The sequence below is a fragment of the Phycodurus eques genome, chromosome 1 (assembly GCF_024500275.1).
Source record: "Phycodurus eques isolate BA_2022a chromosome 1, UOR_Pequ_1.1, whole genome shotgun sequence".
Lineage (NCBI taxonomy): Eukaryota > Metazoa > Chordata > Actinopteri > Syngnathiformes > Syngnathidae > Phycodurus > Phycodurus eques.
The window spans coordinates 40,301,497-40,324,931 of NC_084525.1; the positions used below are offsets into that span (position 1 = coordinate 40,301,497).

At 41.5% G+C, this 23,435-nt stretch overlaps 1 protein-coding gene across 2 annotated transcripts in view; it reads left to right on the forward strand.

Annotated features, from left to right (window-relative positions):
• The window catches only part of LOC133410442 (histone demethylase UTY-like), a 73,772-nt gene extending 56,196 nt beyond the window's left edge, over positions 1–17,576 (forward strand). For both annotated transcript variants that reach the window (XM_061691629.1, XM_061691638.1), the window contains 13 exons: positions 45–862; positions 1,148–1,277; positions 10,158–10,263; positions 10,390–10,595; positions 10,709–10,767; positions 10,883–10,957; positions 11,045–11,193; positions 11,300–11,414; positions 11,508–11,695; positions 12,618–12,759; positions 12,858–12,984; positions 13,333–13,503; positions 16,495–17,576. In XM_061691629.1, coding sequence (XP_061547613.1) covers positions 45–862; positions 1,148–1,277; positions 10,158–10,263; positions 10,390–10,595; positions 10,709–10,767; positions 10,883–10,957; positions 11,045–11,193; positions 11,300–11,414; positions 11,508–11,695; positions 12,618–12,759; positions 12,858–12,984; positions 13,333–13,503; positions 16,495–16,524 — 2,316 coding nt within the window. In that variant the 3' untranslated portion in view covers positions 16,525–17,576. The remainder of the gene's footprint in view (positions 1–44; positions 863–1,147; positions 1,278–10,157; positions 10,264–10,389; positions 10,596–10,708; positions 10,768–10,882; positions 10,958–11,044; positions 11,194–11,299; positions 11,415–11,507; positions 11,696–12,617; positions 12,760–12,857; positions 12,985–13,332; positions 13,504–16,494) is intronic.
• Positions 17,577–23,435: the final 5,859 nt, after the last annotated feature.

Sequence of the window (23,435 nt, forward strand, 5' to 3'; positions counted from 1 at the left end):
CACACCTCTAGTGGTCTTAATCAACGGTTGTCCCCTTCCTTTAGGTGCCACAGAAACAGTCCGTTCCTCTTCTTGGCTCCAATACCGAGGGAAACACCTCTCATCTGCATCCCCCCAACTCCATTGCCCCCCTGCAGTCCAACAATCAGGTTGGACATTCCAACGCTGCAACGCCACAACAACAGCCAGCGCACAACCACCTACCATCCCCACCTTCTCTTCCCCCTTCCTCTACCTCAAGTGGGGCAGCACCCGGTGTGTCCGCTACCAAAGATGGCAACACTGCGGCCACCCTTCCGCCGTCGCCATTGGCATCAGCTGACTGCAAAGTGGCGCAGTCCGACAGCCTGGCCTATGCTATCCACTTGGGGGAGGGTGGCAAAGTGGCAGAAGGTGGTGAGAAGCAGAGCCTTAGCGCAGACAATCCAAGACTATCTGCCCTGCTGGCAGGGGGGGCAGAGGGGAGTGAGGGAAAGACAGAAGGCACTGTATCTACGACATCTCCCAACAAAGTCAACAACATCCACCCTGCTGGCTTGCCCTCTACCCCCAACACACAGGGAAGCTCAGCTGCCTCCTCACCTGTCTCTGCCATATCCACTGCCACGCCCTCACCCAAATCCTTAGAACACACCCGGATAGGCAGCCATAGTCCCGCCACAACTATAACAACAACGCCAGCTGTTAACGGTAATGGCAAAGGGGGGATCTCTGAGGACTCTCGGAGCCCACTGAAGGCCGAGCCGCCTGCTATCACTGGTCTCAAGGCCACGCCTCCGCATGGTTCCTCTTCGTCATCCTCATCATCTTCATCCTCTGTATCCATCTACCCCAGCTCCACAGACGTGCTGAAAGCCTGCAGGTGAGACAAATGTGTCGCAAATGTTCGTTTGCTGATGGCTCCCTCCAGTGGAATTTTACAGTCACTGAAGCATCAGAAACGTTTACGTAATTGTTGCTATGCAGATATTTTGCGTCACATAATGTTTACATTTATTGACTGTTTTACTCAATAAAAATTGGGTGGCTTTATTCAGTTTGGATTTGATCATAATTTTTGAACAAATTGCAAGAAAATTGTAAATTATTCAAAATTTGTAATAGACTGTTCTTGGAAAATTGCCTGATGTTATTGATGTGTGTGCAGAAACCTGGGCAAAAATGGGCTTTCCAACAGCAGCATCCTTCTCGACAAGTGCCCGCCACCACGGCTGCCCCCTCCTCCCACGCCAGCCCTGCCCAAAGACAAGCTCAACCCACCGACCCCCAGCATCTATGTGAGTAGCAGAGAGATTCATTCACATGACCCATGTCTGCTCTCTTTTGAGCTAAAGATAATATAGCTACGTGAATAGATTAGTGCAATGCGATGTGGACAATTTGTGTTCCGATAACGATATATATCCCAGTATCGTATTTTTTCCTTCAAATTACATGAAATCAATTGCAATTTTTCCGCGTTTATTTAAAAAAAAAAGTTGTTTTATAGAAAACGCAAAATCACTGTACAACCAACTTTTAGGGAATGTACACTGTTGTTGTGTATATTGTAATGGAGTGTCCAATGTTGTTTACATCCATGCTCCTCTAGCAGTTCCATAAATATTTGCATGTGATGTAAATAAGCTCCCGCAAAATAGTAACATTGCTGCAGTTCCATTAACCTTCACTCACTATTGATACTATGTTAGTGTAGTTACTGCAGTGTAGGAGAACTAAGGTCACGCTTATCTCACTAAAGCCCATACTCCTACTCTCTTGGAGTGCATGCAAACTGGACAGACTAACTTAACTCATTCACTGCCAGCCCTTCCAGGTAACATGGATATTTGACTTCTAAAGCCAGCAATGGCAGTGAATTAATTAAACACAGTTCACAAAGTGACCAAAGTAATATAACAGTCGCCACTTGAGGACATCTTCCCTGCACCCCACACTCCAGATATGCTCAATTAACACACGCTTAAACAAACAGTTACATTAGTGTAACATTTGGATTGAGCTTGAGTCAATTAGGCCCGGTACACACACAATCGGCCTGTTTTTGTGGCAATTTTGCCCCCTCCCGTCCAAGCACGTGAAACTCAAGACAATATGAAGTCTTATAAGTTTATCCTATAAGATATTCCTTAGGTCTGATGTGCGTTATGAGTGGATTCGTCCCGATTTTAGGGTTCGAGACAGGTTGTGGCCGACAATCTTAAATAATGAAACACGTTCAATATTTACGACCAAAGCTTTTCATGTGTGTGGGGAACGCCGACTTCACCCGAGCCATGACGCCGAGATTGGTGACGTGGAACAGAATATAGCCAATCAAAGAAGCACCCGAGACTGACGAATACGGAAGTGACCGTAAATGAAAACAAAAATGTCTTACCCGATGTCATTTTATGTATAAAAATGGTTTCCCCAGATGCCAAGAAGTATTTTCCAAAGCAAGTCGTTTTGTGAGAACATCGGCATTTTTCAAGGCTCTCGGCTCCAGCAAACTTTGTGAACACTTTCTTATTCTTCGGTTTTGTGCGATTATGTGAGATCACGTGAGTCTTCGAGATCGGTAGTACAAATGAATCCTTAAGTGTGTGGTCTGCTATGTTGAGATTCTCGGAGCACAACACACACGACGACCAAAACTGTTGAATGCCCGATTTTGTATCTTTATATTTGGGGTCTGTAGCAGATAAAAATATTTTAAGAATGGAAAAATCTTTGTGTGTACCAGGCCTTAGTCATACCTGGAGAGTGAGGCGCAAGGATGATGTGACAGAAAGATGACTCTTGTGTTTCCTTCTCAGATGCTACATTACTGTAGCGTCAGGGCTAACCCAATACCCAACACATCCAAATAACAATATAATCGATAGAGGCTTATATTGTGCGATAGATGTTTTTGTTTTCGCTCTACGATATTTGATATATTATTAATACGATTTGTTATTTCACACAGCCATTGTATAAATTATATATATTATAATTATTATATTGATAATCTCTCACCACCTCACGATTTGATTTGGTATTTCGATTTTCAAATAGGTGCCTATTTTCTTCATATATTTTTCCTTTACTGTGTGACTACATACTACCTTTTAAAATAGTCTATGTAATGATCCATATCTCCATGAATAAAATAAGTTGCCATTCCATCACGTCTGTTTTCTACAAATTTTATCACTATGCAATGGTACAGAGAAATTCAAATGTAAAATGTGTCCCCCAAATATTATTGGCATTGGAAAAAAGCCACTGCTAGCTTTTTCCAATGTTTAGGGACATTTTGATACTGTACGTGTGTGCTCGATCTCATAAAAAGGCTCCAATACTACAACACTGAGAAAACTTGACATACCCTCTGGTGGGTAGGCACCATGTCAGCCATGTGGAATTACTTTAAGATTAGCATGGATGCCAAGACTTTTAGCGACTGCAAATTATGGTCTGCAAAATGGATGATGATGAACTCAACTAAGGCGGCGACTGTCCCGCGAGTTGCAGTGGAAAGCCGTCTCTCAAGCACAGACTTTCCTGAGCCCCATCGCCCGCTCCCATCCGCGCTGTTCGGCTCCAGCCGAGTTAGCTGTGGTTTCGTCAGGAAAGCCGCATCGCCTGCCTGGCCTGGCCGTTCTCCGGCCCACGGGCCCTAGAGGCTACCCGTTTGATCCTGCCAGTACCATTTTTATATAATCTCGAAGATTAAGCCATGCAAATCCAAGTACACACGGACATGCACAATACATAATACTCTTCGTAAAAAAGAACCTGATTATCACTTTTTTAAAAAGCGATGTGATAATGTATCACTTCAGTTGTCTTGCCAAAGTTTTATTTTCAAACTAAAATGCCTTGTGTGACAGGCTTCATTTTGTGTGCCAAGACTGTTAGAAAAACATGAGGTAGGATGTTAAAAGGTCAGTAATGACAAGTTGTTACTCCAAAAATTGTTAGTCAAGTGAAACTGTTTTAAGAAAAGCTTTGCTTCGCATTTGAATAGTATTTTATTAAAATGAAACCCCATTTTCATCACAACTACAAGATGTAATCATCCAAAGATGGTACTTCATATTGACGAGTACTCAAAAATATTTGTACTCTGGCTGAAAAAGGGTAGTTTGGCTTTGAAATATACAATATCTTTTGTCTTGGAACTTACTGTAATTTCTCGTGTATAATGTGCATTTTTCCTCCCAAAATATTGTCAAAGGTCAATAGTGCGCATTATACATGGATATAGGGGCAAATTGATTTTTTTCTCTCACATTTTATAAATGTATGCCGCCATCTAGTGCTTATAAAAAAAGCTGTACACGTTCATTCCAAAATTCTGCCCCCCACCCAGTGGTTATGTGAAAGGTGTACACTTTCATTCTAATAGCCCACCGCCACCTAGTGGTTATAAAAAAGGTGTAGCCTACACTTTCATTCCAATATGACAGGGGTACGTATGACTGCACATATACGGTAGTGTATTGCACTCACTTGAAGAAAAAAATAAATAAATAAATGTTTTTCTATTTTTCTAATTATTTTTCTCAGTTTTTCTGTCTAATTCCCCCCCTCCCCCCTATTTTATGACAATTCTCCCCCTGTTTTTCTGAGTATTTGTTTACCCCCTGTTTTTCTGACTATTTTTTTCCACCTGTTTTTCTGACAGTTTTTTTTTTCTGCGTTATCGAACACATCAAACTCACGTGAGAACCTGCGAACTGCAAGTGACTCTTTGCGGACTACGTAGTAAGCAACATGACCGGCTTATTTAGTTTGATAGTTTTATTTTGATATGGGTTTAAGATACTGTGAGATACTCCTGTCTTTGAGTCACATAGGTGGTATTGTTATTAGTCATTAGAAAAAAATTGTCAGAAAAACAAGGGGGATCACTCAGAAAAACGGGAAAAAAATAGTCATAAAACGGGGAAAGAAATTAGACGGAAAAACAGAAAAAAAATATTTAAAAAAACCAAGCCCTCAAAATAATTACTCAGAAAAACAGGAGTTTATTTTTTATTTTTATTCAAGTGAATGGAATACGCTTCCGTACATATATGTACAGTTGTGCTCATAAGTTTACATAGCCTGGCAGAATTTGTAAATATGACTGAACGACAACCATTATTAATTTCTTTATGGTTATGTTTTGTTTAATGATGATGCTTTTCTGAAATGCTTGACCGTTTAATTTTAATCCCATTAAAATAAAATTAAACGTGTTTCATCTGGTCCTTTGTGTTTTCTTTAAAGAATTGTACCCATCTTACAAATTCTGCCTGGGTAATCAAATATATGAGCACAACTGTGCTTTCTAATTTACTAAATAAAAGTAGGGCTCTGAATTTCAAAATAAGAGCAAGTAAAAAAAGTATTGTGTGTTCCAATAAAGTGATTAATTTCAGAATAATTCTTTGAAAAAACAAACAAATTATAGTAAATACTTCGTCTTGATCATATGGGTAGAAACAAAATGGCATGGCCAAGGAAGGTGCTGGAAAGAGAGAGGGAGAGGGGAGAGAGCGGGCGAGAGGGCGCAAAGCCCCACCCAGGATCCAACAATGGAACTGCAGGGCAGCTCATGACAGATCAAACTTCATTTTTTGATCATATGGGTAGAAGCAAAATCATGCATTGTAAAAATGCATTTTACATGGGTAGAACGGTTTTCCAGAATTTTGAGGTCAACTTTGGGGGAACATTTTTCCCCTTGATGAAGTCCACGTTGGCTGTGTGTTTTGGGTCATTGTCTTGTTGCATGATGAAGTATATCCCGATTAGTTTGGATGCATTTTTCTGTAAAAACATCTGGAACTCGGGAATGCGTGGACAATTTTAATTCATATTTCACATGTTTATTGAGGCACCATAAAGCCAACATTGCATCCCAAATACTACATAAAGTTGGTTTGGTAAAATATGGCACCTTTAATGTTGAGAACATTGGCACTTATTCCATAGGTTTGTACTTAATGATATCTGCAGAAGAAAATTCCTCACAAAATTTACTCAGTAGTTATTTTAGGCTCGTTTTATGATAAATATTAGATTTTCAGCCAGATTTTGGCCTGCCCACATTTTGCACGAATCAGCCTGTGACAGGCTGACATGTCCAAAATGTGGGCATAATAGCAGGCGCAGATTACATTTCCTCATTGAATTTATATGTATTCTGCAGTGTTACCTATAATGAAAGTCTGCGTTTTTCTTTTTTAAATACAATAATGAATGAAAATTGTGACTGTGAAAAATATTGGAAGACTTGTTGAAAAACAATTGGTGGGCTTGGGGTTATTTTGGAGATGAAAGCGGGGCGTTCCAAAGGCAATTTGTATTTAACAATTGCTCCAAAAATTATTGGTGAAATATGGACCATGAAGACCACATAGGTCCTTAAGTCATTGCCCTTTTCAGTACAATATCGTCCTCAATGGAGTCCAACATGCTGCTGGTTTGCTCTGAGACATGCTTTGGCTTGACTGTTTGTTTTTTTTGTGCACGCGAGGATGTACTCGTCATTCACAATTTCAGCATATTTTTGTATCGTGTTAAAAAAAAAAAAGTACCGTTATCGTGGATGGTATGACCTGGCACCGCTCTTTTCCTCACTTGCAACCATCCCATTGGCTGTGTGTGGCCCTCATTGCACTTCCAGAATTGCTCATATATGCATTGTGATGCATCTTCACTGTGTTCTAAATGATTATGCATTTGCAGTTTTTGTTCATCTTCTTTCAAGTCTATGCAATTTTATATTGAATACAGTTTTAATGAACAATTAAAAATTCTATCATACTTGAGTTAAGAACCACAAATGACGACAAATAGATATAAACCGATATCGCGTTAAGACCGAATACAAGTACTTATTTGAGTACTCGCTGACACAGAGTACTCATACCTGATAATGCCATTATGTCTTGCAATTGTGATGAAAATGTTTTATTCTAATCAAATATTGTCCAAAAAGACTAACTTTTCTTGAACATGGCATCCGTTTCACTCAAATAAAACACTTTGTAGAGTGACAACTGGTAATTACTGACATTTTACCATCCAACAATATGTTTTTCCCTCAGTCTTTGCACACATTCCACTTAAATGTGACCAGTTACGCCAGGCATTTCTGTTATGTGGTGTCTCAGCCTGAACACTGTTGGGCACTACGTAAAAGTAGTGCATACTGTACATAAAAATGAAGTAAAGGAAGATAATTGAAACCCTTTAGTGGGAGGAGACAAGAAGTTCGGTGTTGAATAAATGAAACTTTATATTATGGAGAACATGAAAACGTGGAAGGTAAAATATGTAATGAATTGGACCTAATTTAACGTAATTGTGAAGTAAAAGTAAGTGAAGTATGATAGATGAAAGAGAAGTATAAGTACATGAAGAACTATTGCTAAATAAAAGAAGATACCATGTCTGTGTATAAGGAAACATTATTTTATTATATCAACTGTACCTATCAAGCTGAGTATAGAAAAGAAAAATAGCTTTTGTGGTGAAAAGTGCCACATGATAGCTTGATATTAAGTGAATACCCAGGGAGTAACTGAGGAACTATTTCTGCATTTATTTTAATTTTTGAGGACAACAGGACAATATAAAATAATTAGAAAATCTAAGATTTTTTTGTTTGTTTGTTTTATGACAATTAACCAAAACAATAATTGCAGATCAATGGATGGCAGTAATGCACTATTACAGTTTGCAAACCGCTTTTAAACAACAAGACGGCGACTACGAAATAAGAGACAAAAAAGAACGCAGAATCTGGGAGGATGCCATGTTTCCTCTGTGTTAACTACAAAATAAAGTGAGGAAAAAGAAATACAAGACTGATTTTTAAGAATAGCAGTAATAAAGTTATAAAACAAAACTGAAAGGAAAACTGAAGTGATACTTTGACACCATTGCTCACTTCTCTTAACTGGACGTGCCGTGCAGCAGTGCCCATTCGGTTTTCTCCCGTCAGGAAGCGCGGCTAGCTCAGCCAAGAGCCAAGCAGTGCAGAGCAGGTGACGGGGCTCAAGAAACTTGGTGCATGCCAGAAGACCTGCCACCGCAAATCACCGAGCGGAGTTCATCATCCACTTTTCAGAGCATAATTTGCAGTCACAGGGTCAATTTCCTAACGGAGCATTTTTTTCCCCAAGTCTGACTACAGACTTATCAATCCTGGTATTGGTGCTTCCCTCATGACAACAGTTTTTAATTTATTTATTTGTTATTTTTTGCAAAACCCTCCAAATACAATGTTACAATGTATGCACAACAGTTGTTTTTAAAAAAAAAAAAAAAAAAAAAAAGGGTTGTGAAGATCTCTGTCATTAAATAACAATACAAAGGCTATTTCAACAAAAAAAACAATCAAGTTACAATTTAACATATACTTCGATATTACCTTACTGAACCTCTCATACTTTAAAATTTTCATCCATGGTTAGTTTCTGCCTGTAAATTATTTGAGGATACAAGAAAAGGGTGTATGCACTACCTACTTCCGCATTCGGCAAAGCAGGTGAAAGCACATCTTCGGACTCTGGTAAATTGATTCCGCCATTTGCTCGTGCCGGAAGAAGTGCGTCAATAGCAGGAGTCTGGGACAAAGCACCTGTCGGATCTGGTAAATTGATTCCGCCATTTGCTCGTGCCGGAAGAAGTGCGTCAATAGCAGGAGTCTGGGACAAAGCACCTGTCGGATCTTTAAATGTCTACAGTGTCTTTTGTTTAATACAAGATGTCACCACAGAGCCACCAAAGATGACAGTGCCCGATGTTTAGGCTTTGTTCATGTTTACGTACGTACATATCATATTTGTATAAATAAATTATATACAGTTGTATTTAACTGTTGTCCAAAGACACCAGCCACAAAGAAAACACAATATAGCAAGTATGGCTTCACACTATTATGTCACCAACCCGTAGTTATGCCCGTTCTTGCAGCATATAGCAGGAAGTCTGCTAATCTGTTTTCCGGGTTTGGTCGCGTGACATTCCACATATAGCTGATGATTGCCTCCCAGAGTTGTTGTTTGGAAATATGCTCAATCCACTCTCATAGATCCTTATTTTAAAAATGATCCACAGGTTCTTATGACTTCGTAAAGACATTGCAAGTGTCGGACAGAGACTCTAGATGACCCAGATGAGGCCCGCAGTCTCTAGTTTGCCCAGATCTGATTCATACCTATCGCAGTATTTTTTACTGCATGGGTTTGTGCGTTTTCTTGCAGGATAGATATTTTACTACAGAAGGTTGTTCTTTTTTCTACAATGCCCAGGTTAGAAACACCACATACTGTATTTTGCAGGGATCAGTTTTACACCTTCAGGCACCCTAAAGGGGCCTACCATCTAACTGCCATACTATTCCAGGCCAAAACATCACTCCGCTAAATCCTTGAGGATTTTGTTTGAATCTTGTTGGAACATGGTGGCTATCCACCAACCATCCACAACTCCATTCATCAGTGGGGAAAAAAACTGCTTAATTTGTATTCTTGAAACAAAAACAAAAACATTCCTCCTTGTGCAAGTGGTTAGGGGTGGTCAAAATACAGGTTTATGCATGATTGCAAGTGTCGCAGGATCCTGCATTGAGACTTTTTGGGGTCTCCAGAAACACAAGTAGCTTCAGATGAGTGGCCTTTAACAGCTGGTCTTTCACAGAAACGTTCTTGAGTACACCTTTTAGTTCCAGTTGTTTTCTTTCTTTTTTATTTTTTTTTGTTTCATTTTTTTTTTATTTTTTTCCCCTGTATTCCATACCTGTTTTCTTGGAGCCTGTATTCCAAACCTGTTTTCTTGGAGTCAAATTAAATGCCCAATGTTTTGATTCCTTTTGCAAGGCATTGGACTATTTCACGCTTTTCATAAACAAATATAATTTTTCCCCCCCCCCATTATGCATAAAAACTGGGATTCACTCGATGATTTGCCAGAACTTGAAATAATTTCCCTTTCATTAGGCTTAGTTGGAAACATAATTATCAAACTTGTTTGATATTGATATCAGTAATCAAAAAAATTGTCAAAACCTCCACAGAAAAGTGAAAACTAAACATTTTTACTTAAATCCCAGATTCCTCATAATTTGGAACACAGTGTGAGAATATTTTTCTTAGTAATACTCTTGACATCCTGTTTCCTGTTTGAACCAGTTGGAGAACAAAAGAGATGCTTTTTTCCCACCACTGCACCAGTTCTGCACAAATCCCTCCAATCCTGTCACTGTCATCAGAGGACTGGCTGGAGCACTCAAACTGGGTAAATATTGAAATTACTGTATGATATTGTGCATTAAGCCAAACGGCTACATGCACATGCAAGAGCCAACCGAAAGAGATGTATTTGTCATCGAGCGTTTATCTGGTTGTTGGTGGTTATCTGCAGACCTGGGCCTTTTTTCAACAAAGACGTTGGTTGAGGCCAACCCGGAGCACTTGGTGGAAGTGTGGACGCAGCTGTCACAACCTGCGGATGAAAACTGGGATGTGACGGGCACCAAGAAAATGTGGCGCTGTGAAAGTGCTCGAGCCCATACAACCATCGCCAAGTATGCGCAGTATCAGGCTGCTTCCTTCCAAGAGTCCCTGCGGGTCAGTGACAAGATGACACACCCAACAAGGATCATTATGTTCATTCGTAAAGAAAATAGTCATGAAAAATAAATATCCAATGTCACATATAATGCAAATGTCAAAATTTTCAGGAGGAAAATGAAAAGAAGGCACTCAAAGAACCCTGTGACACAGAGCCAGTAGCAGAGAGGTACAAGAGATAAGAAACAGAACCCTCCAGAAACTTTTTAATTTACTAATGTTTCTATAATATAATGTTTGACAACTGCCAGAGTCATTGAGGAAGCATGCTTGTCATTTGGCAGTGTTGTGCGCAAAAGAAGAGGACCCTTAAAGCACATCAAGTTTGGAACAAACATTGACGTGTCAGATGAAAGGAAGTAAGTGTGGCTCAAATTTGGCCAGCTGCTCTGCGGCCTATTTAATTGTGATCTGCCTTTAAACACACTTTCCTCTCTTCCCACCAGGTGGAAGCAGCAGCTCCAGGAACTCAGTAAACTGCCAGCATTCGCTCGTGTTGTATCAGCCGGCAACTTGCTTAGCCACGTGGGCCACACCATACTGGGAATGAACACTGTTCAGCTGTACATGAAGGTCCCGGGGAGCCGGATAGCGGGTTAGTGCAATCACATCTATTATTTCTTCTGCTAAGGTGGATGTGGCTATTAAGGGCAATAGTGATATATTTTTTTTTTTTTTTTTTTTTCTCTCCACACTGCCAGGTCACCAGGAGCCCAACAACTTCTGCTCAGTCAACATTAACATCGGACCTGGAGACTGTGAATGGTTTGCTGTACCAGAGGCCTACTGGGGTGTGATGAGCAACTTCTGTGAAAAGTAAGACCCCATTCTGAGCTACTATTTGTTGCCAGATAACAATGGGAGAACAATTGAACCTCATTTTTCTGTACATATCACTCTCGCCCACAGGAACAATATTAACTTCCTGATGGGCTCTTGGTGGCCAAATTTGGAGGACCTGTATGAGGCTGATGTGCCCGTATACCGCTTCATCCAGCGCCCGGGTGATCTGGTATGGCTCAACACAGGCACCGTTCACTGGGTCCAGGCCATTGGTTGGTGCAATAACATCGCCTGGAACGTTGGACCACTTACAGGTATGCCAGCTCAATGGCACTCAGACAGAAAAAAAACAGCCCGAGATTTTTAATTTTCCACAAAGCAAGCAGTTCTTGCTGAACTCAAACTTGGTAAAGGAAAATTGTTTCTCAAACAGTGTGACCTTTACAATGACATTTGTGCTTTCCAGCTGATTATTGACCTTTTTCAGCTGATTGGCTTCTATTTCCTCACTACATTATGTGACTTTTCCAACACACTTTACCTTTACTTTTACATTACCTGCACCATTTTTGTTTTACACTCAGCAGGTGCAACTTTAATACAAAGCAGCTGGTGTTTAATATTGACATGCCACAGGAAACCATCCGTGTATGTACGAAGCCTACATTTGCCATACATGGGTAGTTGCAAAAAAATTACTTAAGTGTCCTGTTACTTTAGGTTAATATGACTCAAGTAATTATGTTAATGGTCCTCCAAATAATTACTTGAATAAGTTTAAGCACAAAGAGAAAACGCTCTTGAAGTACTTTTTTTTCAGTCTGTAAGGACTTGACCTTTAGAATCAGAGATCACGGGTTAAAGACTCATGATGGACCAAAATGTAAAAAAAGCAACTGGTTGTTGGAGAGATGCTAGTCTGCTTGCTTGCTGGCTGGTTATTTTCCCATTTTTGTTTTGTTGCCCCTGTACCAGCATTTTTGGAATGTGTTGCAGGCATCAAATTCAAAATGAGTGAATATTGTTTTCAAAAAACTCACGTTCATCAGTTGAAACATTAAATATCATCATCAAATAGCTTTGTAGTGTATTCAATCGAATATAGGTTGAAAAGGATTTTCAGATCATTGCATTCTGTTTTTATTTACATTTTACACAACGTCCAAACTGCACTGGAGTTGGGATTTGTAAATGAATGTATCTTATCTGACCTGTTGCTTTGACTGTGTTTTTAAGCCCATCAATACAAGTTGGCCGTGGAGCGATATGAGTGGAATAAGCTCCAAAGTGTGAAATCCATGGTTCCAATGGTGCACCTCTCCTGGAACATGGCACGCAACATAAAGGTTTCTGATCACAAGTTGTTTGAGATGATCAAGTGAGTCAGCCTATCACACATTTCACTTCTCTACAGATGAGATTAATTTATTTTACGATATTTACCAGAAACCTTCCCATCTGACACATTCTTCACAGGTACTGTTTGCTGCGGACGCTGAAGCAGTGCCAGTGGGTGAAGGAAGCCTTAGCGACAGCTGGCAAAGAAACACTGCTGAGGAACAGAACCAGAGACGAACCGGCCCACTACTGCACCATCTGTGAGGTTCGTAACACAGCGATGGTTCTTCCAGCGTTTGTGTGCTACCTTGAGCTAATGTCACCTCTTCCACTGTCCACGTCCTATTGCAGCTTGGGTGGTAGAGTGGTCATTACTCAACTCAAACTAGGTTACAGCTGGTTCATGTTAATACATTTTTCAGCAAGCTCATAAACCACCAGTATCAGACACAACATATACCACTATCAATACACAATTATTTCACCGTTGTGTGAATAAGATGACATTAAGTACATTGCAGTTAATAAAAGTGCAATACAGGTTAAGACCCTTTCTCATTTGTGTGTGTGTGTGTGTGTGTGTGTGTGTGTGTGTGTGGTGCATGCTCTTCAGGTTGAGGTGTTCAACCTGTTATTTGTGCGCCGTGAGCTCCTGTCCAAGAAGCAGTACGTGGTTCACTGCCAGGACTGTGCCCGGAAAGGCAGTGCCACACTGGACGACTTTGTGGTGCTGGAGCAACACAGGATGGAGGACCTCATGCAGGTCTACGACCAATTTGCATTAGTAAGTCCACACATTGGTGTCAAAATTGACTCCAGGCACTCTCTCGTTTGAGCTGAAAAACTATTAGGTTATGGGAATTCACGGAACTCGAATTAGGTTTTGATTGCGGTTTAGAAAATCATCTGCTGCCATAAAATCTACTTTCTAATTGGACACAAGAATTACTGGAATGTTCCGGAATAAATACAATGCATACAAAAAGTGATGATCCTCTTTAGGATTGGAAGAAATAATCAATTTTTAGATGCATCACGATGCAGATGTAAGCAATCCTGAATCAATTCATACATTTCAATAATCGTTTGAATAAACCGGGATGAAAAAGGTACAACTCATACAGTACGTGGAGAATGTGGCAGTGTAAGTAAGCGACTGTATCATATAGTCCATGGTAACACCTGTATTTTTTGACATGATACAAAAATGTCGTAGGGCTATAGTGATGGTATTGCGACTGCTTACGTACATGCGTCTCATTTTGTATGTACGTACATATGCGTAGATCTCTCGCATGCAACAAACAAGTTCATGACATAGTATGCAATACATTGATAAAGTGGTGTATCATAACTATTGAGGTCAAGGTGCTTTTATTGTCAATTCTACAATATGCGTTAACGTACATGCTATGCAGAGGGCTTTGCGGGTGAGGCGGGTGCTGTAAATGTTCTGCAGGGAGGGAAGAGAGGTTCCGATGATCTTCTCAGCTGCCCCCACTATGCGATGGAGAGTCTTGCGGCACGATGCGGTGCAGGCTCCGTACCACACAGGGATGCAGTTGGTCAGCATGCTCTCTATGGTCCCTCTGTAGAACGAGCACATGATGGGGGTCGGGGCTCTGGCTCTTCTCACCTTGCGCACGAAGTAGAGACGCTGGTGAGCTTTCTTGGACAGTGATGAGGTGTTGCTGGTCCAGGTGAGGTCCTCGATGCTGCGGTAGCATGCTGGGAGTGCGCTGGGAGTGCGCTCTCCTGAAGTCTACAACAATCTCTTGGTTTTTGTCCACATTTAGGGAGCGATCTTTCTCCGTGCACCACCCGGCCAGGAGGCTCACCTCACTCCTGTAGTCTGACTCGTCCCCATTGTTGATGAGACCCACCGCAGTTGTCGTCCGCAAACTTGATGAAGAGGTTGGAAGCTGTATGTCGGTGTGCAGTCGTAGGTCAGCAGGGTGAAGAGGGGGGGACTCAACAGACAACCTTGAGGGGGGGCCCCCCGTGTTCAGAGTGATGGTGCTGGATGTGTTGCTGCCTGCATTCTCCCTGTCAGAAAGTCCAGCAGCCAGTTGCACCTCGAAGCGTTGAGCCCCAGCTGGTCCAATTTGTAGATCAGTAATTGAGGAATGATGGTATCAAATGCTGAGCTGAAATCTATGAACAGCAGTCTGACATATGAATCCTTAGAGTGAGAGCAGAGTGGAGGGCAGTGGAGACGGTGTCATCGGTTGACCGGTTGGACCGATATGCAAACTGGAAGCGGTCCAAGGAGGGGGGGAGGGAGGACTTAATGTGGTGCATGACTAGCCGCTCGAAGCACTTCATCAGGATGGGAGTGAGCGCCAACATAACAACCCGTCTGAGTGAATAAGTCACACTTACTGGATATTAACTTTGGGCAAATAAAAGCTCTGATATGATTGAGACGTCATCTAAATCACTCACATCTCAGTGCGCAAACTTGAGGTCCATGTAGCTCCTCCTTTTTGTTCGTTAGTACACTGAAGAATGTTTAAGTATGTCAAATTGATCATTTAATGCTAACCTAGAAAATATTTTTCTCAATTTTGCTCTGCGGAAGCTGATCACCTTGCACATAGTGTAATTTATATCTCTTCCCCTTTGTCTTAATTAAAGATAATGGAAATAAATTTAGGGCAGCACAGCATGTCCGCCTCACAGTCGAGAGCTCGAGATTGCAATTGCGTGGGTTTTGTGCTCGTACTCCGGCTTCCTCCTACATTCCAAAAAGTTGCTTCTGACTATTATCCATAGGTGTGGTTGTGAGTGTGAATGGTTGTTTATATGTGCCCTGCGCTTGGCTGGCCACCAGTCAAGGGTGTTCCCCACCTTTTGCCCAAAGCCATCTTACCCACAACCTCAAGCGGCATAGAAAATAGTTAAGGTTTTCTATCATTTATTTTAATCATGTTTGTATAGTTGATTACAAGTGTCTTTTAAATAAGTGATAACCAGTCACAGAGTAAGCAAAAAAAAAAAAAAAAAAATTCCATCGATTCAAGTTTCAAAAATCGAATTGAGAGAAATGTTTTCGTGTCTATTACCCATTATCGGTTGGTAGGTATTTTATTGAAATTCTGGGGTGGTGGTGAATTGCACTGAAGCAGCAACATAGGAGGTGTTTCCGAAAGGTTTCAGGACTGGCGTTTCACTAGATATGTTACAAACATAGTTTTCCCCCTTCATTGTTGATCAGACGATGAGCTGGCACATCGCATCTACTTCGTTCAGCATTTGCTTTGTTCATTGTGCAAGAGGCGAGAGTTGTGGCAGTACACTGACCATGCTGCTTCACCACGACAACATGCCAGCTCACAATACTCTGAATATCCAACAGTTCCTGATTTTTTTTTATTTTATTTGTTTTTTTACTTTCTTACCTATTTCCCAAGCTCGGGGGGGGTGGGGGGTCATCGAGGGAACTCGTTTTGACGTAAATGATGGACTTGCGGTGGATCCCAGAAGGATTCTTCCAGGAGTGCATGAAGGCATGGACATGGAAGAGAAGGCTGGTGAAATGTATTAGACTCCAGGGAGATTACTTTAAAGCGAAAAACTTGTAGTGTGGATTTGAAATATATCGCTTCGACACTAGTCCCGAAACTTTTGTGACAGACCTCGTATGTATATGGATACTACAGTTTATGTGTTTTATAAGCTCACTACGTGGCTTTAGACTCATAGGAGCGAAAATCAGTTTGTTATTGATTTGCTAACTTGAGCCTGTCTGTGTCTTTCATTCATCCTTCCATAGGCCCCTCCTCTTCATTCATCTTCATCTTGACATTAGGAGACCCATTTCTTCTACAGCGGAACCGTGAAGCCAATTTAAATGAAAATACATCCATGTACACGGACCCCTTTCTGATATTCAGGAAAGCTAAGGCCGTCTCTCCACCTTTGCCACCACCCCCTCCCTCCCCGCATGGCAGGTCTCCATTGCGACGGCTGGAGGCTGCTGCGTGTCTGTCTATGCAACCTATTTGGCGCACAGGCCCCCCAACCAGATGGGGACAGTACCAAGATTGCTCACAGGACTGTTTCTCCCTCTACCCTCTCCATAATGACTGGTTCAGCCTGTTTCAGTTGAGGACTTAATCAAAAATGGTTGGGAGCAGCAGGATGATGGGGGAGTGTCTCTTTTAATGCGTGATAAAATGTTTTGTAGATACTTAACTGTTGATAACTGGCTATACCACCCTTAAAAGACTACTGACTTGACCACCTTCTTGCCCTTTTCTCACTTTCTCGTCTGCATAGAGGCTTTGGCTTTTGATTTTTAACAATTTCCCCAAATATCTTCAGTTTGTCCCGCCAAAGGAGCACTTGCCTGCTCTTGGTCTATGCTATTTTGAGGCTCAATATCTTCACAAAAAATTTGTAATGTGATTGTTTTGGTTTATTCTTTCTCAGCTTTTGTTTTCTGTCTTGTTCTTTTCCAAACTGTTTTTTCTTAGGTAAAAAAACAAACAAAAAAATCTCGTAAAAAAAAAAAAATGTACTAGCCAAGTCACAAAGAAAATGGGTTGCACATAGACTTATGAAATAAAGTTTAATTTGTGATTGTTCCGTTGTTTCTAATCTTGATGTAAATTTACACTATTTATAAATACATATTTATTGCTTGAAAATATTTGTTGATGGAATGCTGTTATTTTTTTCCAGAGTACCTGCCATTAAATTTGAAGGGGTTTTGTCATTTTAACACAACTCCTCTTACATTTTCTATATATAAATAAAATTGCTTAGCAAGCATTGTACAGAAACGGACATTTAAAATTGTTTTATTGTTTGAAGAATGTTTTATGAGTCAATAAACACAAAGTTGTGAAATGATCTGCAACGGCCTGTGCTTCCTCCAACAATGGACATTTTGATCTTAAAAATAACAATGGAAGTGCAGAAAAAAAGCCAACTGTGCTTTATGAGAGTAATGCCTGAAACCCAGCAGACAATGTAGCTGTAGACTGACACACAGAGTCCTACACTGTATGCCAGGTCCAGAAAGTACCCAAATGTTTCCCTCAGTAGCATGAGCATTGACATCGATGCATGCAAACACCCCATACGTTTAACATGAGCTACAGTCATTCGAACAACCTGGATCCCGAGGACGTTGGTGACCAACGGAGACCCAGTAGCCAGATGTAGCTGCTGCCAGCCCCACAGGATCTACACTGACTACTGAGCAAGCGCTGGTCATCCTGTGAAGAGGAGAAGGTCTCCCTCCATTCTGCAAATGATGAGAACTGTGGAACGCTGGAGCTTCACTGGATGTCAGAGGGAAGTGGTAGCTGCTAGTTGCATTCAGCTGACAGGCCATAACAGAACAATATGAACACAGGCTACTCGGATGCATACATGCAGTACTTTAAATACTACATAGGGCATCCTGCTATTGTGTTCAGGTTCAGTGACGCGTGGTTGGGGTGGTGGCAGCTCTTCTTTCCCGGAGCATCTTAAATTAGATGCCTTGCTGGTATCCTGGGGAAAAGGCACAAAGGAGAACATTTTAAACATGGCAATTATACACTACACGGGATTTGAACCTGCTTGATTCTGCACCCACATCATTACACACGGGTGGACAAAAATTAAAACAACACAGCCAAACTGAAATAGTAGGATTCTAGTAAATCCACATAAATATTACTTCAAACAAGACTTGATACCTGTATGTAAAGGCTTCGCTCAAGCTTTGCAACACAGTGACAATGTGGGTGGAAGGTTCACTGCACTCCACACCGAATAGCCCTTTAAATGCTGGTCCTCCTATATCTTTCACCTATAGACTTTTGTGAAATCTGGCAGTGATCCAGCAGAGAAGTATTTGAACTCTGCTTGGCCTATGCCCCCCCACCCCCAATCAAATCCTGACCAGCTAACAATGTCTCCTTGTGTCCCTGCAAGGGACACAGACAGCGAGAGGGAAACTTTCCTTCCTTCCTTCCGGTTAATTCCATCTCAGCCCGCCTTGGCGAGAAACAGACAGGTGCCTCTGACTGCTAATTCTAATATGGACAATTGTCTGCCTGCACTTTCCATAGCGATAGATTAGATAGGACTAGACTAAACATACGCAAAAGCACGCACGCATCCACTCCCACTTCAGTTGCAAAGATCTTCGCCTGATTGGCTGTAACACAGCCAATTGGGACCACTTATAGCTGCCCATTCGCAAAAAAAAAAAAGCAAAAAAAAACCTTGGGTCATGTTGTGGTATAAATCCACATGCTAAAAACACCCTTTATCTACTACAGTGACACAAATCAAAGAAAATGTATTACAATTTTAAGTAGAATTGTCTGCTACTGATATCTATGATTATTAAGTACACTGAAAAAAGTCATTTGAATTTACTTAATTTGAACATGTCACGTGTTGCGCATGATTAAAATGTGTTACACTAACATATTATTAGATTATTTTCTAGGAAAAAGGGGGAAATTAAAGCATTTTACCACATTTTACTCATATGCAATGAAATGTACTTTTTTCAGTGTACAGCAATGATCATTTTTATTGCAATTGATGCAGTTTGATGGCTAAAAAGATCACTCATTTTATGTAGTTGGATAGACACTAAAGAGAATATACAATGGCTTGCTACACTTATGGCTGGCAGTTATTAATTGTACACGCTTGTCTTCTTCTTATTTTAAGTAGCACTAGAACACTAGATGGCGGTCAGTGGGGTCCAGGGTTTGTGTTAAATTGGTTTCATGCCTACACTACGTCCTATCACAAAGTCTTCTCTTAACGTAACGGAACTTAACATAACACAACTTCTTTTAATATTAATATGTGCATCGAATTGGAACCAATACACCCGCAAACTGCACAGACTCAATCCCCCTCGATAAAACTTAAATGTTGCCTCAGTCGGAGAATGTACCGAGAAGCATTATCTTACCAAAAAGAGGTGCTACCTGTTTCCATGGAAACGGTGCGCAATTACCACAAAGAGCTGTTCAGGGGAAGGAAAAAAAAAAAAAAAAAGGGGAGAGAAATACATGGTGCAGCATGGATGCAAGTGTGTGGGATGCTGGCCTGCTTTCAAGTGATGAGCAGTAATGGAAGGAAGAGGAGGACGCACAGTAAGTCAAGGTGCTAGCTGCCTTTGTATCAGTCAGTTGGAAATGTGCACTTTTCCCCTGCCTTCCACTGTTCAAATAGAAAAAGCAGAGTTGTGTTGTGTGTGTAGCTTGAACCATGCATCTTTACAGTGAACTCCATCTGTTGCATGCGACCTTGGCACCGGGTCAAACTCCAGTTGAAAACATCAAGCAAACCAGGATTCATTTAAAGATTTGACTCAGATTTGCTATTGGACTGTTTGCACGAATCACCGTCCGCAGCTCTGTGAAACTTCCTAACGTTCCCGAGCTATTATTCGTAAAGCTGACTGGCGGACCCCTGAAGGTGGAACATCACTGTCATGCAACCTCTCTCTTCGTACGCACGGATCCACAACAATTCTTATTTGCAAGCAGCAAAAGAATACTTGCCATCATTTCCACAAAATACAGATAGATTCTACTTGTACATAATACACCCACGCGATTGGCACAATTTCCTGCTCTTCAATCCCCCACTTTTTGTGCAGCAGCTAATGGCAGTTGAGAGTGCACAGGCGCACATACTGTATGTTAAGAGAAATTATGGAGATATGCGCGGAAACCATTTTAGTGGTATAATCTGACAGTTTTTTTTTTTGTTTTTTTTTTACACTCATTTTGATTAACAAGTGGGCGATTATGGTTCTGATGGGAATGCAGAGCAACATGCAAGACTTACGCAAAACAGCCACGGAACATTTTATATCAGATACTGCCTTATTTGCGTTGAGAACATTTAATAAGGTTGGCATTTAAATCAATCATTAGAGAAACTGTGTGAAGCCAAAAGTTTCTGCGTCACTGCGATAGCATGAAAATAAATAATTATGCAAAAGCTCCTTTTGTGTTCACAGAGTAGCCATTGTGTCTATAAAGAAGGACTGAAAAGACAAGTTTGTCAGCTTCTCACAACGCATTGCAGTCCAGTCCCTTACAAACCAATAAGTCCACAACTTGGACTTTTCTAATACATAGGACCAAAAAAAATGTCACTGCAGAGGTCATCTGACACTCTTTGTCCAGATCGAATGCATCATCTGGGAGCTTATGGGCATCATGTGAGACGACATCATGTCAGGAGCTCCAATAATGCAGTTAACTCAGAGAGAAAGGCCAGGAATGAATCCTAAACTCAAGCCCTTGTCGTCCCCCCCACCCAGTCATGGGTTCTCCACTGGGTAGTCAGTCGCAAACCAAATACAAGAAGAATTTGCCCCTTACACTCCTCCCCCAACATCCCTCTTTAGAGTCAAGCTGGCCTGAGTGCTCCGGAAACACACTGTAAACACTCAAGTTATAAAGATGTATAATAATAATTGGAAAATGAATAATAATAATAAACACAACACTCATGTATAAATATAGTTTAAAAATGATTTATTTGATAATCCCGGATTTAAAAAATAATAATAAACGAAAATGTAACTACAAGAACGCCTTGACATTGAGTCATTTCAACAATTTCACAACAAATGCAAGGTGGTAGACGAAGTCCTGCCAATGGGCATCCACAAGTTAAGTTAAGAAAAGCTCTTCAAACGAAACCCATATGATTTGAAACCACTAAAATCATTATTCGGCTTCGGTTTGTGGCAGTTAGCTTGTGGCAGTTTCCCCCCCCCCGCCCCCCTTCCCGATATATGGCACAGTAGGATATTTGTGGTTGGAGGCACAAAACAAAACAAAAAATCATCATTGATATGCGCGCAGAAATTTGAGGGGGAAAACTCGACAGGAAGTCTATACATGTCAGTAAAATGGCTTAAGTGGTTGTTTCAAATCTTTCTTGGGTTGCTTTCGTGTTTCCGAATTTGTGTGCGTGTCCGTGTGGTTTGGGAGACCACACACTTTGCGCAGCCCCCTCCGCCCCCCTACCCATGCACACATGCACTTGGCCCACACAGAAACTAACCAACTAAAGTGTTTTAACCCAAAAACACAACATTGAGGGGAAAAAGTGAGAATGTTATTTGGGAAAATAAACGATGACTGAGCCTCGGAAGCCCCCCGCCCCCCCCCCCCCCCCCGTGCACGGAGCAACGACGGTCTCCGGAGGCACCGCATGGTCGAAGCAAAGCGTGGCCGAGACACTGAGGGCTGGTTTCAGCTCAAGGTTGGACGAATGACCCGACGCGAGCGGGGAACAGAAACCAACAACAAAGACATGTTCTTGACTTCCCCTTTTCGATCCTGTGTCGAGTTTTGCAATCTTCGCGCGAAGAGTGCGTTCGACGGAAAGATGCGGACGAACGAAACAAAAGTGTTCAAACTTCTCTTTCCGCGGCGACCTCTTTTCCGTAACGCGCGTCTGTCGGGAAATAGCGTGAAAACGAGCTGCACTTACCAAGATCTCGGCCGCGTGTCCCCGCGAACGAGTGCGTGTTTTGCGCGTGCGTCAGCGCGTGTGCTGCTTCCATGTCATCGCAAGGATCCTTCAGCTGCTGCCTTGCCTGGTGCACAAACGGCAGGGTGCGGACCTCCAGAGGCCCCCGGTGTGGAGCACGCTGCCCGTCTTTGAGTGACGGTTTTCGCCAACTCTTACACCTTTGTGAATATTTAGCGATGCTTGCTGTTCCACCAGGATTTTCCCGAACTTTCTCCCAAATTTAAAAAAAGTAGTAGTCTATAGGATGTTATAAACAATACGTTTATTATTGAAGTTGTAGTGGTAGTCGTGGTGGTGGTGTCAAACATACGACCCGCGGGCCAAAACTGGTCCACTAGGCTGTACAATTCGGCCCGCTGGAGGAACTTGAAATTGAAAAAACAAAAAAAAACATAAGACATTGTGTTGGGGACTAAGGATAAGAATTATTATTATTAATTAAGAATGAGAATTATTATGCTCATGTATAAAAATGGAATGGTATTTTTTCCTAGGTCTGTGATCATTATGCACGTGTAGATGAGAAACTGAAGATGCATTTTCTCAAGAAATCTGAGGATGGTTTGTAAAATGATTTTAAAAAGTCTATCTATCCATCTATTTTCTGTACCTCAGGTCACGGCCATGCTGGAGCCCATCCTAGCTGACTCTGGCGGGGTACACCCTGAACTGGTCACCGGCCAATCACAGGGCACATACTGTAAACACGCACTCACATTCACAGCTACGGGCAATTTGGAGTCTTCAAATAACCTACCATGCATGTTTTTGGAATGTAGGAGGAAAGCGGAGTACCCGGAGAAAACCCACGCAGGCACGGGGAGAACATGAAAACTCCACACGGGCGAGACCGGGATTTGAACTGTGAGGCAGATGTGCTAACCAGTCCACCTCCCATTTTAAAAAAGTCAATAGTCAATAAATGTAAAGATTTTCCTAATGTGCTTGTGGGAGGGAGGGAGGTAAAAATATTATTTTATTATGATATTAAGTATTGTATGATTTTAGTGGTCATCAGATTAGGCTGTTTGTGACCCCTGAACTACATTGAGTTGGACACCCCTGATGTAGCGCACTACGCAGTGAGCCATTTTTGAGAATTACTAATTTAGTGAGCCAAAATGACACACAGCTCTCAGTACAACGCAGTGCACGTACACACTCTCAAAATATAACCATATGCAATGGATA